At 41.3% G+C, this 18,886-nt stretch overlaps 1 protein-coding gene across 2 annotated transcripts in view; it reads left to right on the plus strand.

Annotated features, from left to right (window-relative positions):
- Window positions 1-1,011: 1,011 nt before the first annotated feature.
- The window catches only part of XRN2 (5'-3' exoribonuclease 2), a 56,569-nt gene continuing 38,694 nt past the window's right edge, over window positions 1,012-18,886 (plus strand). For both annotated transcript variants that reach the window (XM_063443724.1, XM_063443725.1), the window contains exons 1-6: window positions 1,012-1,160; window positions 7,078-7,205; window positions 7,294-7,405; window positions 17,219-17,330; window positions 17,845-17,903; window positions 17,995-18,084. In XM_063443724.1, the coding sequence (XP_063299794.1) occupies window positions 1,086-1,160; window positions 7,078-7,205; window positions 7,294-7,405; window positions 17,219-17,330; window positions 17,845-17,903; window positions 17,995-18,084 (576 nt within the window). In that variant the 5' untranslated portion in view covers window positions 1,012-1,085. The remainder of the gene's footprint in view (window positions 1,161-7,077; window positions 7,206-7,293; window positions 7,406-17,218; window positions 17,331-17,844; window positions 17,904-17,994; window positions 18,085-18,886) is intronic.

Consider the following 18,886-nt stretch of genomic DNA (forward strand, 5'->3'; position numbering starts at 1 on the left):
AGCTAGTCTATCTGGTCCAATCACACAGAAGCTCAAATTGCTGAAAAAGGGACACTATAGTCACCAGAATAACTACAGCGTAATGTAGTTATTCTGGTGTCTATATCCTGTCCCTGCTGGCTTTTTAATGTAAATGTTGCATTTTCAGACAAAAGGCAGTGTTTACATTACTGCCTAGGCCGCAGGGATAGGCAACCTTCGGCACTCCAGGTGTTGTGGACTACATCCCCCATAATGCTCTAACACACATAATGCTGGCAAAGTATCATGGGAGGTGTAGTCCAAAACATCTGCAGTGCCGAAGGTTGCCTATGCCTGGCCTAGGGACACCTCAAGTGGCAGTCACTCAGACGGACATTAGAAGTGCTTCCTGAGCCAGTGCTGCACAGTTTGCAGCACTGATGTTCAGGGTATCCACGCTCTGCAAGGACACACTTAACGCTCCCCACAAAGATGCATTGATTCAATGCATCTCTATGAAGAAATGCTGACTGGCGCAATGCTGCATTTTGCCACGTGTGTGCATTAGCCTCCCAATGATTTCCTATGAGAATACATTGGATTGGCTGAGTTTGTCAATTCTGATGATCTCAGCCAAGGAATGCGGAGCCACCGCCAGCGGACCCACGCGGCGATGGAATAATGGTGAGTTTTACCTGCACGTTATACAACTAGTCCCTACTCATCCTTATGTATAACCTTTAGAATAATCATACTTTAAAAAAAATGGGGCTACTTAGGGGGAGGTAACACAACATTCCAATATTATTAAAAATATATAAAATATGTATATAATATTATGTCATTTCTGATGAGGATGTTTAATACACATAGTATATATATATATATATATATATATATATATATATATATATATGTCGCTTTAACTCCTACATCAGACACAGCAGGTCTGTTTGCCATCAGCAAAGATGGCCGCCGAGGCTTCTGCCCTCAGTCTTGGAATGTTGTAAGTGCGAGTGCCCTTCCCAGAGTGCTTTTCTTCTTCCTGTTTCTTGCTGCGCAGCGTGTAAACGCCGCGGCCTGTACCTTTCCTGTGTGTTTGTGTGAGTGTACCTGTGTGCGCTATGGGAGTCCCGGCATTCTTCCGATGGCTGAGCCGCAAGTACCCGTCCATTGTGGTGCACACGACGGAGGAGAAGGTAAGCCCTGAGTACATTTATATCGGGGGCAGTGACCGGCACAATGGCCGCTGGCTCCCACATATATTATAGTAAGGGCCCCGCTCACTCTGTGGGCGGTCTATGGGCTCCCCCGGAGAGCAGGACACAACTGTAGGGGCCCCTGGATTGGGAGCCCCCCAATAAAACAGGACCTGTTTAATGTGCTCAGCCTGTACCAGTATGCCTGTGCATGGCCTTCCTGAGAGAGAGAGCGAGAGACACTCAGGGCTATCTCGGGTGATATTTCAAATATTGGGGAACAAAGTAACCCAGCCATAGTGTGTGCTAAACTTGGAAACTGGCTATGAACTGCCAACGGTTTGCATTTAAAATCCCTGACCAGCAGCCGTGCACACTGCTGGCAGTGCATTAAATCACACAGTGCGCACAGCAGCCGTGCACACTGACTGTTGGCAGTGCATTAAATCACACAGTGCGCACAGCAGCCGTGCACACTGACTGTTGGCAGTGCATTAAATCACACAGTGCGCACAGCAGCCGTGCACACTGACTGCTGGCAGTGCATTAAATCACACAGTGCGCACAGCAGCCGTGCACACTGACTGCTGGCAGTGCATTAAATCACACAGTGCGCACAGCAGCCGTGCACACTGACTGCTGGCAGTGCATTAAATCACACAGTGCGCACAGCAGCCGTGCACACTGACTGCTGGCAGTGCATTAAATCACACAGTGCGCACAGCAGCCGTGCACACTGACTGCTGGCAGTGCATTAAATCACACAGTGCGCACAGCAGCCGTGCACACTGACTGTTGGCAGTGCATTAAATCACACAGTGCGCACAGCAGCCGTGCACACTGACTGTTGGCAGTGCATTAAATCACACAGTGCGCACAGCAGCCGTGCACACTGACTGTTGGCAGTGCATTAAATCACACAGTGCGCACAGCAGCCGTGCACACTGACTGCTGGCAGTGCATTAAATCACACAGTGCGCACAGCAGCCGCGCACACTGACTGCTGGCAGTGCATTAAATCACACAGTGCGCACAGCAGCCGCGCACACTGACTGCTGGCAGTGCATTAAATCACACAGTGCGCACAGCAGCCGCGCACACTGACTGCTGGCAGTGCATTAAATCACACAGTGCGCACAGCAGCCGCGCACACTGACTGCTGGCAGTGCATTAAATCACACAGTGCGCACAGCAGCCGCGCACACTGACTGCTGGCAGTGCATTAAATCACACAGTGCGCACAGCAGCCGCGCACACTGACTGCTGGCAGTGCATTAAATCACACAGTGCGCACAGCAGCCGCGCACACTGACTGCTGGCAGTGCATTAAATCACACAGTGCGCACAGCAGCCGCGCACACTGACTGTTGGCAGTGCATTAAATCACACAGTGCGCACAGCAGCCGCGCACACTGACTGTTGGCAGTGCATTAAATCACACAGTGCGCACAGCAGCCGTGCACACTGACTGTTGGCAGTGCATTAAATCACACAGTGCGCACAGCAGCCGTGCACACTGACTGCTGGCAGTGCATTAAATCACACAGTGCGCACAGCAGCCGCGCACACTGACTGCTGGCAGTGCATTAAATCACACAGTGCGCACAGCAGCCGCGCACACTGACTGCTGGCAGTGCATTAAATCACACAGTGCGCACAGCAGCCGCGCACACTGACTGCTGGCAGTGCATTAAATCACACAGTGCGCACAGCAGCCGCGCACACTGACTGCTGGCAGTGCATTAAATCACACAGTGCGCACAGCAGCCGCGCACACTGACTGCTGGCAGTGCATTAAATCACACAGTGCGCACAGCAGCCGCGCACACTGACTGCTGGCAGTGCATTAAATCACACAGTGCGCACAGCAGCCGCGCACACTGACTGCTGGCAGTGCATTAAATCACACAGTGCGCACAGCAGCCGCGCACACTGACTGTTGGCAGTGCATTAAATCACACAGTGCGCACAGCAGCCGCGCACACTGACTGTTGGCAGTGCATTAAATCACACAGTGCGCACAGCAGCCGTGCACACTGCTGGCAGTGCATTAAATCACACAGTGCGCACAGCAGCCGTGCACACTGACTGCTGGCAGTGCATTAAATCACACAGTGCGTACAGCAGCCGTGCACACTGCTGGCAGTGCATTAAATCACACAGTGCGTACAGCAGCCGTGCGCACTGCTGGCAGTGCATTAAATCACACAGTGCGCACTGCTGGCAGTGCATTAAATCACACAGTGCGCACAGCAGCCGTGCGCACTGCTGGCAGTGCATTAAATCACACAGTGCGCACAGCAGCCGTGCGCACTGCTGGCAGTGCATTAAATCACACAGTGCGCACAGCAGCCGTGCGCACTGCTGGCAGTGCATTAAATCACACAGTGCGCACAGCAGCCGTGCACACTGCTGGCAGTGCATTAAATCACACAGTGCGCACAGCAGCCGTGCGCACTGCTGGCAGTGCATTAAATCACACAGTGCGCACAGCAGCCGTGCACACTGCTGGCAGTGCATTAAATCACAGTGCGCACAGCAGCCGTGCACACTGACTGCTGGCAGTGGATTAAATCAATCCCTTGTTTCTTGCCTGAGGCCGAATAAGGATGACAGATGTTACTGGGTAACAATACAGTTTCCGTCTTGTAGCTGCATGCTGTTCATGGGTTTTAATATGTATCCTGTATAGAATACATGTAGCCGTTAGTTGGCTTAGAATTATGGGAACTTCAAGGATTACCTTTAATCCTTTTCCCACTTAAGTTATACTTTAAAAACAAAAACAAACATGGATTTCTAAAAGTAATAGTAATGTAAATTAGTACTGGTGGCTGCGCTCTGACTCATCTGTTAGCGCCACACTACGATGGAGCAATTACTAAAGTCTGCAACTAGTAGAGGTGCAAACTTGCTGCTAAACACACAACCAGGCCAAAGATTTAAAAAAAAAAAGTTCCTGGCCAGTGCCAAGAACGAAATGTCCTGAGCACCTGCCAGTACAAAAATTCTACATCCCTTATATGATTATGTAGCAAGGTCACTACACCTTGCCTGTCAGCCAGTTATGTGCTAAATATTGAATGGTGGAGGAGAACTCTTCTGCGGGTTCTCTTCCTGTTACTGCAAATAAAGTGCATGTGTTATAGTTGTGGTGTTTTCTTATAGCAGTGCTGTCCAAAATCAAATTAACTTTTTTTTTTTTTTTTTAACATTCCCTTTATCTCATCTGTTCTTCTCCGCCCCCTTCTCTTCTCATTCCAGCCTTTTCATTTATCCCTTTTTCTTATCCCCCATCCCTCTGTTAATTCCATTTTCCTTTTATCATTCTCTCTTTATGCTTGGTTTTCATTAAAGGAACACAATAGGGGCAGGAACAAAAAATATTTATTCCTGACCCTATAGTGTTAAAAATACCATCTACCTGTCCCCTAAATATAGTAAAATCTTACCTTTATTCCAGTCTGCTGCTGGCTCTGCCCCTGATCTGCCTGCTTGGCTGACATCATCAGAAGTGTTAATCTCAACCAATCACAATGCTTTCCCATAGGAAAGCACTCTTCTACTCATTTTGTTTTTCTGCATAATTACTCTTCCCTTCATATTTTTTTTCCTGTATCTACCTCTTCCATTACCATTCATTTTCACCCACTCCTTTCAGTCTAACACCAGTTTTGGCAAATCTCTTCTTTCCTTCAATTTTATCTCCTGTTTCCAAGTTCTCATTGATACCCACTAATTTTGGTGCTTTTGTTGGCAGATGACATTAGCCAATCACTAGTGCAGGAATAGGCAACCTTCAGCACTGCAGATGTTTTGGACTACACCTCCCATGATGCTTTGCTAACATTGCTCAAAGAGCGATCACATGGCCCCCTATAGCTGGCTATGGATCTGCCAGCAGGGGGACTGTCTAAAATATTAGACAGTCCCCCTGCTGGTAGGTAGTGTAAAAAAAAAAATATTAAAATGTTATAAAATAAATTAAATGCCTTTTTATATATATATATATATATATAATATATATACATATTATATATATGTAACGTCATACGTAATGTATTTTAATATTAATATTAGTATATATATTAATATTAAAATACACTTAGAATGACGTTACATATATATAATATGTATATATATTATATATATAATAGATCTACATATATAATATATATACGCATAATTTACAATAATAAATAAATAAATTAAATAAATAAAATATTGAAACAAAATATAAAATAAATTATATATTCATATGTAATTTCATTCTAACTGTATTTTGTTATTAATATATATATATTGGAAACAGAATACACTTAGAATGACATTCTATATATATCTATCTATATATAAAATACAAATAACCGCAAATATATATATATATATATATAGAGATAAATACATATAATTACATAAAAGATTACATTAGTATACACGTAGAATTTATATACCTATAAATGCATATATATTAAAATTCTACGTGTATATTTAAGTAATTTTTTAACATAATTATGTCATTTGATTAATTAAAATTTGATTGACATGCCTGACAACACAGGGAGAAAGTGCAGAGAATTTAATTCGCAAGCACTATATTAGACCCTGTAACTCTCCAAGACACCATAAAACCTGTACATAGGGGGTACTGTTTTACTCGGGAGACTTCGCTGAACTCAAATATTAGTGTTTAAAACTGGTAAATTGTATTACGATGATATTTTAAGTAAAAGTGACGTTTTTTGCATTTTTTACAAACAAACGGCACTTTTATGGACTATATTATTGTTGTAATATGTTTTACTGTTTTAAAACACTAATATTTGTTTTTAGTGAAATCTCCCGAGAATAACAGTACCCCCCATGTACAGGTTTTGGAAAGTTAGAGAGTCACATATAAGGCTTGCATTTCATTTTTTTGACATTGAAATTTGCCAGATTAGTTATGTTGCCTTTGAGACCGTATGGTAGCCCAGGAATAAGAATTACCCCCATGATGGCATACCATTTGCAAAAGTAGACAACCCAAGGTATTGCAAATGGGGTATGTCCAGTCATTTTTAGTAGCCACTTAGTCGCAAACACTGGCCAAATATTAGTTTTTTGCTTTTTTCACACAAAAACAAATATGAACGCTAACTTTGGCCAGTGTTTGTGACTAAGTGGCTACTAAAAAAAACTAAACATACCCCACGTTCAATACCTTGGGTTGTCTACTTTTTCAAATGGTATGCCATTATGGGGGTAATTCTCATTCCTGGGCTACCACACCGTCTCAAAGGTAACATTACTAATCTGGCAAATTTCAATTTGAAAATGGAACGTTCTATATTTGACCCTGTAACTTTCCAAAACACCATAAAACCTGTTAATGGGGGGTACTGTTGTACTCGTGAGACATCGCTGATTACAAATATGAGCATTTTGTTGCAGTAAAACCTAACAGTATTATGACATTTACAGCTAAAATGTGAGGCGGAACTACAAATTTTAAAAAAAAAATTAAAATTTCTTTTTTTTTTTTATTTTATTCATAATAAATTGTTTCATATACAAATATTTTATATGAAATGAAAGCCTTGTTTCTCCTGAACAAAATGATATATAATAAGTGTGGGTGCATTTAATATGAAAGAGGGGAACTACGGGTGAACAGACATATAGCGCAAATTCCAGTTTTTGTTTACATTTTGTTTTGATCAGAACGTGTACTATTGACTCTGTCCTGAAGGGGTTAAACAGAAGCGTTCAGAAGCTGGCATGCAGACTTTGGGGATAAACAATTAGTCAATGGTTTAACTGTTTCAGATAAGACGGCACACCTTTTTCTGTATTTGTTATAATTTGTGTTCAATGTTGTCCTTTTTAAAACAATTACTAATCTTCTTTTTTTTTTTTTTTTTTTTTTTTTAACCAGCCAAAAGAATGCAATGGCATCAAGATACCAGTGGATACAAGCAAACCCAACCCAAATGAAGTTGAATTTGATAACCTGTATTTGGATATGAATGGTATCATCCATCCATGTACTCATCCAGAGGACAAGTAATTTGCTTTATTTACTTTTTAACCTGGCATTTTAATCTTGAATAAAATGCTTTGAAGTAATCAATCTTATCTATAACCATTTCAGACCAGCACCCAAAAATGAAGATGAAATGATGGTTGCAATTTTTGAGTACATTGATAGACTTTTCAACATAGTACGACCCAGGAGATTACTCTACATGGCCATTGATGGTGTGGTAAGTGTAATGAAAACAAATATTAAAATGTCTCTATTTGTCCTACAGCTTTACGGGAAGAGGGGGAAAAAATCTACTCTTTGTGTTAGTCTTGCTTACAATATCAGGCAATTATCTATACATTGTGAAAATAGAAATGCACTATCCAAATCCATGGTCAGCATAACTAGATAGTTCAGCTGTACAATGCAGTTAACATTTTGTTTGGTGACTTCAGATTTCTGACTACAGAAATCTGATATGACATTGTACACACTTTAAACCACAGTATCCTTGTATCCTTCTTTCAATGTTTGAACAGATTTGCATTTTTTTAAGGTAGTTCTAAAAATATCAGTATACATACAGCTCTGGGAAAATAGACCACAAATGTATCCCTCTCTGTGGTATAATAGGGTTTACGTAAAATGATTTATTTTTTTATTCTATAAACTACTTAAAACATTTCTCCCATATTCCAAATAAAAATGTTATTCGCATTTCTTTGCAAAAAATGTCAACTGGTAAAAATTACAAAATGTAGTGTTTTCAGACCTCTAATAATGAAAGGAGGGGAAGTCCATATTAATTTCTAATCACAATTCTAAACTTTTAACTTAAAGAGTTCAAAAATTCATATTTGGTGAAATAACCCTGCTTTTCAGTCACTGCTTTCATGTGTCTTGGCATGCTCTACTTCAGCCTTTCATTAGGACACCACTGGCACAACAATTTTAGCAGCTCAGCTTTGTTTGCTGTGTGACCATCCATCATTCCAAAGGCTTTCATTGGGGTTCAGGTCTGGAGATTGGGTTGGCCAGAACAACATGTTCTTGATCTAGTGATCCCCATCCACACCTTGTTTGACCTGGTTTGGTGGCATGGAACATTGTTCAGCTGGAAAAAAGGAATCCTCCGAGTTGGGGAGCATTATCAGAGCAGAAGGAAACACATTTTCTTCCAAGATAACCTTGTACATGGCTTGATTCATGCATCATTCACAAATATAAATCCAGTCTTGCTGATGCATTCTAAACAAAGTGGAAAATTGGATGCTGAGAAGACACCTTACTCACATTACTTACATTCCAACCTTTGTGGGATTTTTTTTTTCCTCGTTGGCTTTGTACAACTTCAGTTCTGCCTCTAGGACCCTGTTTCGATTTATTACAAATTGTCCTCGCTGTACACTTCATCCCCAGCTGCAAGTTTCCATTCATTTTTTTTTTTTTTTTTTTGAAGGTCATCTGTCATCCAACAGTTGTCAATTGACATTCAAATGAGGTGGCAGCCATCACAGGGGAGAGTAGTTTTTACCCTCTGCTGGTCTATAGCTCTGTTGTTACCAATGTCTGCTGCTTTACCCTGTTATTATGGTCCACCATCTTTGAAATTGTAAGGATGGAAGCAACTGGGTACTCATTGTATTCCTGTGTCAGTAAAGCCAGAATGAAACTCTTCTTTTATCTAAAAAAAAAAAAAAATTTTAAAAAACTTCTGATTCCAATAACTTTTGAGGTACTGTTAGCACTGCCATACTTGTAGAGATACTGATTTTAAGAAAAATGGAATGGCTTTTTTTTTGTGTGTGTGTATAATATATATTACTCGTGTATAAGTAGAGTTCAGTTTTGTGACCAACAATTGTGAAATATGCTATGCCTCGTGGATAAGTCGAGGGTAAAACTTGGGGCTGTGTGTGTAGACAATTATAAAAGTCACAGAATTTCACTCATACAAACACACATTCTGTGTGTGTATATAATGCAGAGTGTGTGTGAGAACTGGGTGGGGGGGAGGGCATTTTTTTTTTTTATTTAAAAAAAAAAAAAAAAAATTTAATATTTTTTTTTTTTGTCCCCCCTCCCTGCTTGTTGCCTAGCTAGGGAGGGAGGCTATCTTAATCCCTGGTGGTCCAGTGGATGAGCTGTGCATGGGGGGAGCTGGCAGCAAGCTATTACTTACCTTTGTAGCAGCTCCGGTCAGCTTCCTTCACCTTTGTGCAGCTCTCCTGTCAGCTCCCAGTGTAAGTCTCGCGGACTGCGTGCCGCGCGGAACGTTGCCACAGTCACCCGTGGCAACGCTCTGACGGCCGCGGGTCTCACGAGACTTACACTGGGATCTGACAGGGGAGCTGCACGGAGGTGAAGGGAGCTGCTACAAAGGTAATTAACTGCTTGCCCCTGCCCCCAACAGGACCACCGTGCTTGTAATGAGCCCGGCGGTCCTGGTCTGTATTATGGCAATGTAAGTTGCCATAATACAGACCTTGACTCAAGTATAAGTAGAGTGGGGCTTTTTCAGCACACAATGTGCTGAAAAACTCGACTTATACTAGAGTATATACAGTAGGTGTTAATGTCAAATTTGCATGTAGTCTGGCTGAACTAATACTAAACAGTTGAGGTGAGAAGTACAAAAAAAAGAGGTTTGGGGGCGTGGCCACGCAACGATCCAAGATGGACGCGTAAGCCACGAGCTCCTACACACGAGACGAAAAACAGCGACTATACCAGCAAAAGAACGGCGAAACCCGGTTCTAAACGAACCCATCTAAGTGCCCAGCTAACATGGCATACCGCACAGCGAAGAAGCCAAAACAAAAACAGGCTGACCTGCAAATCTCCGCTCTCACCTCACCGCGGAAAAAAATCCAAGATGGCGCTGACGGCCCGTCCTCTCATGCTTCTTGCTCAGACAGGAGCGACAGCACGTCCATCTCCACACATGCCTCAGCACCAGCCACAGACTCCTCTATCCAAAAGATGTCTGAACTAAAAAGCTCTATGCAGCTTGAATTCTCCAAACTGGCAGGAGACATTAAGGCTGATATCCAGGCAATAGGTGAGCGCACAGGAAAAAACTGACGAAATAATATCTGCACATAATACACTGGCAGATGGTTATACAGACATCACTACCAAACTTGAATTACTGACAGACAAAGTGGCAGATCATGAGGACAGACAGACGGAGCAATGTCAGAATCAGGGGTATCCCTGAAGACATTTCCCCACAAGACCTGTCATCCTTTGCAGCAGATCTTTCATGCAGTGTCCCCAGAACTGTCCCCAGCGTAGTTGCTACTGGACAGGATACATAGTCTCCCGAGGCCAAGAAACCTCCCAACAACTCTCCCACGAGACACTATAGCAAAATTCCACTACTACACATCCAAAGATAAGATCATGAAAGCCTCACGGCTACTCACAGAATTGCCGGGCGAATTTGCAAAGATAAAGCTATACACTGATCTCTCTGCCGCTACGCTCCTGAAGAGAAAAGCCTTAGCGCCCATCACAACCGCTTTGAGGAATGCAAATATCATGTATAGATGGGGATTCCCAGCCAGGTTGATGATTAGAAGAAATGGTGTGGAAAAACATATCCTCAATGTAGAAGAAGACCACAAGATACGCAGAGTGGAATATCCCACAACAAGTCCAAAACGACAACGTTACACAGAATCCATTGCATCGCTCTCTAGTACAGATTTCAAGGGACTGGAACACCATCCCCACAGCCAAGTGACTATGCCCCTCCTCGATAGACTTGTCCAGAAAATAAAAACGCTCTCCAACCCTGATCCGACGACGTGAACTGTCACGATTCAAACTTTACATTGATATGTTACAAGCGTGTTGACACACCGAGATGCAACCTATGCATCTATCCCTTATGCCCAGGTCGTAGTCATAACAAGTTTTGTTATGTTTTATATGTTATGCCATGGTAACTGACACTGCCTAGGCTGCATAACCTTCTCCGATCACCACTGTTATACCTTAACCGGACAATTAAATACAAAAATCTCATAAAACAGAATAACAAAAAAAAAAAAAAAAAAATTATTTATTTATTTATTTATTTTTTTATTTTATTAATTAATTTATTTATTTTTTTTGTTATTCTGTTTTATGAGATTTTTGTATTTAATTGTCCGGTTAAGGTATAACAGTGGTGATCGGAATTAGTCCTTTGCTGATTTATTTTTTACTTAATTAATAAATTATTTTTGATAATTTTTATACTATTTATCTAGTTTTATAATCTTAAGCGCACACACCCTATTTTCCATTTCTGAGTATATAACTCATCAAGTCGCTAGAGTGGGTGTGTAGCTGCTACTCTTCTTTTTTTATTCATTTACTGATTTATTTGTGGTGTTATCACTGCATGTACCGTTTTCTATAAGTTTTTTTGCATAACCTTCTCCTCAAATGAGAATGCCCGCATATACTTGGCAACCGAAACAATTGCACAAAATCTTTAGATTATCAGTCTCTTGCAGGTTAACTAAAGACCTCCCCCACTAGGCCACTACCGGCCTTGTCTATGCCGTCTATACACCTTCGTATCCTCCCTGATGGTCTATTGTATATAGTTCAAATAGTTTTGACGTTTCCATGTTTTAACATTGTAATCCAAGTGTCACACATCACAACAACCTGTTTCACACCCATAAAGCACAACACGTGTTCAACGGAAAAATTGTGTAACCCTAATCTACCCCACCTTATTTTGTCACCCATAACACTACAACACAATGTCAGCTACACCGATTGCTACTGATACTACCCCCCCTCCCCCCCTGCAACCACATAGTACAAATCGCATCGTATACTAAAATACCCATCTTGAGAAAAGGTATGGCCGGGAGAACCACAAAAGAAATACATACTATGTAGCAACCTCCCCCAAGACTATAACATGACCCTCACAATCTTATCACTAAATGCTAAAGGTCTAAATACACCTCACAAGAGGCGACTAGCTTTGGTGGAGGCTAAGAAAGCTAATGCTTTAGTAGTTTTCTACCAGGAAACCCACTTTAAATGGGGTCACAGGCCCAAACTTAATTCCACCCTTTTTCCCTACGATTTTCACTCATGCTACATAAAGAAAAAAAGAGGAGTTTCCACCCTAATTAGCAAAGACGTGTCTTTCTCTCTGGTGAAAAAAATAGGAGACAAACGGGGGAGATACTTGATTATTCAATGCTACATCAATAATAACCCGTATACTCTAGTAAACCTATATGGACCTAATGATAACCAACATGATTTTATCGTAAAGATATTCAGTCTACTTTCTTTATACCAGTTTGGGGATGTTATCGTAGGGGGTGATACTAATTTCCTACTAAATGCCTCCACTGATACCTCAGCACACCGCCCAGACCACACGAAAACCGCCAAACACTTAGCGACAATAACCTCCAAAATTATGCGGACCGTCCTCAGTCATGACTTTGTGGACCCCTGGAGATTACTTCACCCTACTGACATAGACTATACTTTTCATTCTGCAATACATAACACATACACGAGGATAGATAGATTCTTGATACACGCCAAACTTATAGACAAAATTCAAAAAGCCACAATAGGACCCATAACCTGGTCAGACCATGCCCCCATTTCGTTGGTCATCTCGGAACAATATCCGTCTAAAGGACGAGGCACGTGGAGACTCAATGACACATTGCTTACAAAACATGACACAACAAACACCATACAAAAAGACAGAAGCCTACTTCACAGACTGTCCTCCAGAAGACACAAGCGTAGAAACAGTATAGCAGGCACATAAGGCCGTCATTAGAGGCACACTTATCAAGTTGGCCAGCTACCAGCAAAAGCAACGTAAACAGCGATACATTTAGCTCGTAAATTACATCACAGATCTAACACATAAAAACAAACTGCAACCATCCAGGGACACGCAAAAACAGCTAATTGTACTGCAAAAAGACCTCCAGCATTTAGAACTAGAAAAGACTACATACCTCCTACAGAGGTATAAACACAAGTTATTTGCTAACGGGAACAAAGCAGGGGCCCTACTAGCTGCACAACTCAGAACCCATTCCCAAAAATCGAAAATTGTACATTTAATGAATTCACGGGGAACTAAAATAATAGACCCACAAAAAATAGTGGACGAATTCGCGTCCTACTATAGCTCTCTATATAACCTCGCAGAAGACCCTAAGACAGTCCAACCCTCTCCACATTCAATTATAGACTTTCTTCAATCTATAGATGTCCCCACTCTACAGACCAAAGATCTAGATGCCCTCTGCTCCCTATTCACTATGGAAGAAGTAGAGAAGACCATTCAGGACCTACCCAAACATAAAGCGGACCGGACGGGTTTACTAACCTTTACTACCAGATGTTCACTAAACTTCTCACACCACATCTGACAACCTTTTATAACGCCTGCTACACCTCAGGGCGCATACCCAGTGATATGCTCGTAGCCCACATATCGACGCTACCCAAACCAGGCAAACCACCAACCCAATGTCAAAACTTTAGACCGATCTCCCTTATCAATACGGATGTCAAACTATATGCCAAACTTTTAGCCAATAGACTTTCCCAAGTCCTACCCACATTGATCCATAACGACCAATCAGGGTTTGTTAAAGGCAGACAAGGCTCAGATAATACCAGAAAAGTCCTGAATATCCTTTCACACATGCACAAATCACATACCCAGGGACTAGTTTTGGCACTTGATGCAGAAAAGGCCTTTGACAGGGTTAACTGGGAATATATGCGACAAGTTCTCCGCAAATTTGTATTTCCAGAGGGCCTCATCATGGGTATGATGGCCCTGCATAACAAACCAAAGGCTAGAGTGTCCAACTCTGGTTTCCTCTCCAGATCTTTCAATATTACTAATGGCACTAGACAGGGGTGTCCTCTATCTCCCCTGCTTTTTATCCTGTCTCTAGAACCACTAGCATCCAAAATCAGACACCACGACACAATCACAGGCATTGAAATCAAAGACCGCGCATTTTGTCGCTCTATGTTCGCAGATGATATTCTGCTTACAATGCGTAAACCTGAAAAGTCCGACCCGGCACTAATACAATTGCTCCACCAATATGGGCAACTGTCTTATTACAAACTTAATCAGAACAAAACACAAGCTCTCCCGATTAACTTACCTAATGCAATGAAAATGCAACTCAAACAAACTTACTAATTTGACTGGAGATCGACTGACCTCATCTACCTGGGTGTAAAGCTTGGCCCCTCTCCCGCAGACGCATTCGACCTTAACCTTAAGCCATTAATACCACTATGTAAAACACACGTCCAACAGTGGAAAACAGTGAAACTCTCTTGGTTAGGCAGAATAAAATGATACTTTTACCAAAAATGTTATACAAATTTAGGATGTTGGCGATCTATGTCAAACCGATATTCTATACACACCTCCAAACCATACTCTCCTCCTTCATATGGGAAGCACGTAAACCACGTTTAGCTATGTCACTTCTCCAGAAGCGCACAGAACAAGGGGGTCTAGGATTCCCAGATGTGTCCAAATACCACAAAGCGTCTTTCGTGGAAGCCGCAATCAAACTTCACTCCCCCAGGGGTACCTTCCAATGGGTAGACATGGAACACGCCAATGCACCTGGAAAATCACTACTACCAATTCTGTGGACACCGAAGCAACTGAGACCACACACCCCACCAATATCATACCTCAGTCCTCACCATCAAAAATTGGGACAATCTACACCACACTAGGGCAGCAGTTAACAAATTCCACCCCAGAGCGCCAATATCAGCACTAAACTCACTAACCCCAGCACTGACGAACACATGGAAAAAACAAGGTGTTAAACACATAGGGGATACGTTCCACAACCACCAGCTCATGCCCTTCCCAGACCTCCAGCGAAAATATGGACTAACAAACTCGTCCATCTTCCAATACCTCCAACTAAAAAGCATCACCACCCACAACGTACTTACACAATCAGACATTGCACTACACGATCCTCACTCGATCGACCTCATATATGACCGATGCTGGCTGACTCCAACAAAACCTTAGTCATTATGCATGTGTTAAAACTCACTGTTGGACAATGTAGACAAACTACCCTTCCCTTTCGAAAGACAGTGGCAAGCAGAATACAAAGATTCTCCTACTGGAGACACCTGGCTACGATCCCTTAACGCGCTCAAGGGTATCACCAATTGCCATTCAAATGTAGAAGCACATAAAAAAAACTGGTTTTCAGGTGGTACCTGACGCCCAGCAGACTACATAAGATCTACCCCACAGTACCAGCAGCTTGCTGGAGATGTGCAAAAGCAGAAGGCACGATGCTACATATCTGGTGGGACTGCCCACTCCTAACACCACTTTGGAAGCATGTAAACGATATCCTCCAATCCTTTAAGGTTGACCATCTTGCTCTCAATCCATCAATTTGCTTGTTTTTGCTTCTCCCCTTCTCGTTAGCCAAGCCTATCAAACAAGTGGTGATACTTGCCATACTGGCTGCGAGAAATCTCATAGCATTAGAGTGGAAAAAACTCACTTGCCCCACCAAACAACAATTGATGGATAAAATCCACCAGTACAACATATATGAATGCATGTCAGTAACTTCACAGACACAATACCAAACACTTCGAGACGCATGGGAACCATGGGCAAACATATATATATATATATATATATATATCAAACACCAAAAACCACACACCTAGATCCTCTTGGACAGGAACCAGCCCTCACCCACGAATTATAGTGGGGGGACCTAATGCCCCCACTTTTACAGCCCGTACAACCCCTGAAATATAAATACATATATAAGGACAAACTGGGTTTCGATTCCAAAACCAAGAACCCTTAAGCCCTACATGAAAGGGGACAAGAGGGGTATTATTACTACCAAGAAAGAAATAGGTGACAGTATGTTTCCATATTTTCAGATGCTCCTACAACTGTATGAATGCTTTTTGGTTAAACAAATAAGTACACAAAATGTTAGTGACAAGCAATGTTAATGACCCTGGTTACTCCCCCTCCCTCCCCACTACGACTCCTTAACTTACCTTTATGATGAGGTTACTCCCTGCACGGGAAAGTTTCAAAACGACACCACAAGGAAACCCGACAGACCAATGTACAATAGAAATGTATTGTAATTGATGTATGTACGACCGAAACATGTTGTACGGAATATTGCATGTTCTCATGAAAACCTGTAATTTCTCCCCCCCCCCCCCCCCTCTTTTCATTTTCTGTACCCTATACCCATTTACCCCGCTGTTTTTTTACAAAACAATAAAAAAATTAATATGAAAAAAAAGATAGGTTTGTGTTACAGGCGCTTACAGTGAAGATATATTAGTGAGCTGCTACCACCTCTGTGTCAATGTCCCTCACATTAATTGCAAGTAAAATAAAATTAAAACTTTTACTGTGTGGTGTATACTCCCACCCCAATGAAACAGTGGAGTGCTAGAAATTTAGTCACTTACCCTATAATTTCGGTAAGTTTAAACGCCCTATAACGACAAAAATACAAACCTAGTGTAGTATATCTAGTACTATACAGAGGGTATTACTCAATATTGGTTCACTCCCATTTAACTGAGCCCCACAGGATAGGCTCAGATCACTTGGGCAGATGTGTACTATGGTGACTCTTCCTCTGTATCTGGATATATATGGAATACAGAAAGTGGGAGAAAACCTAGTGCAATATGTCAATGCACTTTTGAATATAGACATATTGCACTAGGTTTTATCCCACTTTCTGTATTTTTTTTATTTTTTTTTAAATAAAAGGTAGCCTGGCCTCTACGAGGAGCATTTAAATGTCAGAAGCCTCTTGGAATGCCTAACATGGATGTATGTTCTATAGGGAGGCTCTTCTTGTTCCTTCACACCCATGTACCATGGCAATATTATAAACTGTCCTGAGACCCTACTCTGGTCTATGATACTCTTCTATTTGTACATATTCAGTGAGTTATTTTAAATTTATGAATTACATTATTTCAGGCCCCAAGAGCTAAAATGAATCAACAGCGTTCTAGGAGATTTCGTGCTTCGAAGGAAGGAGTGGAATTGACTGATGAGAAAAGTCGCATTCGTGAAGAAGTGCTGTCCAAAGGTACAATTACACATAGCTTGCAAATGATGCTAAAACGTGTAATATATATATATATATATATATATATATATATATATATATATATATATATATATATATATATATATATAATTTTTTTTTTTAGAGCAGAGTATACATTTGGAAATATACAGATTTTTCACCCATAGATGTTTGTGAAGAGGTCAATAAACTTCACAACATTCCTACAATGTGCTAGTCAAATGAACAGCAGCTGTGTACTTATGGACCTCGTTTTTAGTTTAAACATCCTTTTCTAACTTACAATACTTATAATACTTATAATAATAATAATGAATGTTGAGCTAGGAACCATATTTGTACAGGAAGTAGCTGCCAGTTAGATTGAATTTTGTAATGTTCCACTGCACATGAAACTAGTTATAATCTATTTTTCTATAACAACTCTTATAAAATGCCCTTGGTATTAATATCTGTGATTTATTTTTATTTTTTTATATTGATATGGTTGTAAATAATCACATTGTATTTGCAGGTGGCTACCTACCTCCTGAAGAAATAAAGGAACGATTTGATAGTAACTGCATTACACCTGTAAGTAGGATAGGCTATTTTTTGTGTGGTGTTTGTTCCCCCTTCCCCCCTCCCTTGTATCTCTTAAACAAACCTCTTCTTCTTTTTTTAGGGTACAGAGTTCATGGATAACCTGGCAAAATGTCTCCGCTACTATGTTGCTGATCGCTTAAATAATGACCCCGGTTGGAAGAATATTACAGTAAGCCACTTTGTCCATTTAAATTGTCAAAGCTAACAAATCTAAGTTTTCTCAACAATACATTAAACTTTATTGTATTGTTGAGAAAAATTAGATTTGTTAAAGGAATACTCCAGGCACCATAATAGTCACCTGAATTAATTGGTTATATTACCCTTCTGCCGTCTTGCGTTCTAGTGTTTAATGAACACTGTAGGCACTTGAACTGCTTCTTCTCATTGAGGTGGTTATAGTGTCTCGAGAACCCTGGCACCATCCCTCTATTCAGTATTAAACCGTTTTTATTGGTTTCATGCTAAACATAAGTTCCCAGCAGCCAATCCCCTCTATGCTGCTTGGGCTAATGAGGAAGTATTAACCTGGGCACCAATATGCAACTGTGATTGATGGACAGTACCAACTGACTGCTTTTCGCCTACCACAGAGCCATTTCTGGCATGAATAGGTATGGCTAGTAGGATTCGTGTAACCTCTGCTTTAGCCATACCTCCAGTAGGAGGGCTGTTGGTGGCCAGGGGCCCTCATTCATTGTTAAACTGCTCCAAAATGGGCAATGGCAGTGGACTCCAGGCACTATAACCTATTCGGTGAGATTGAATGGTTATAGTATCTACAATGCCCCCCCACCCCCTTTTTAAAAAACATTTATTTTTTCTTTAGTTATAGTTTTATGTGCCATACAAAAATAGCATGTGTAGAACAATACAATGGTCTTCAACAGTATGCATTGGTGCTGTTCTTTCATTGGTTATACCTCAGTTGTTGCTATGTTTAAATCATGGAGCCATGCACTCTGATAGTA

This window comes from Pelobates fuscus, chromosome 2 (assembly GCF_036172605.1).
Source record: "Pelobates fuscus isolate aPelFus1 chromosome 2, aPelFus1.pri, whole genome shotgun sequence".
In the NCBI taxonomy this organism is placed as follows: domain Eukaryota; kingdom Metazoa; phylum Chordata; class Amphibia; order Anura; family Pelobatidae; genus Pelobates; species Pelobates fuscus.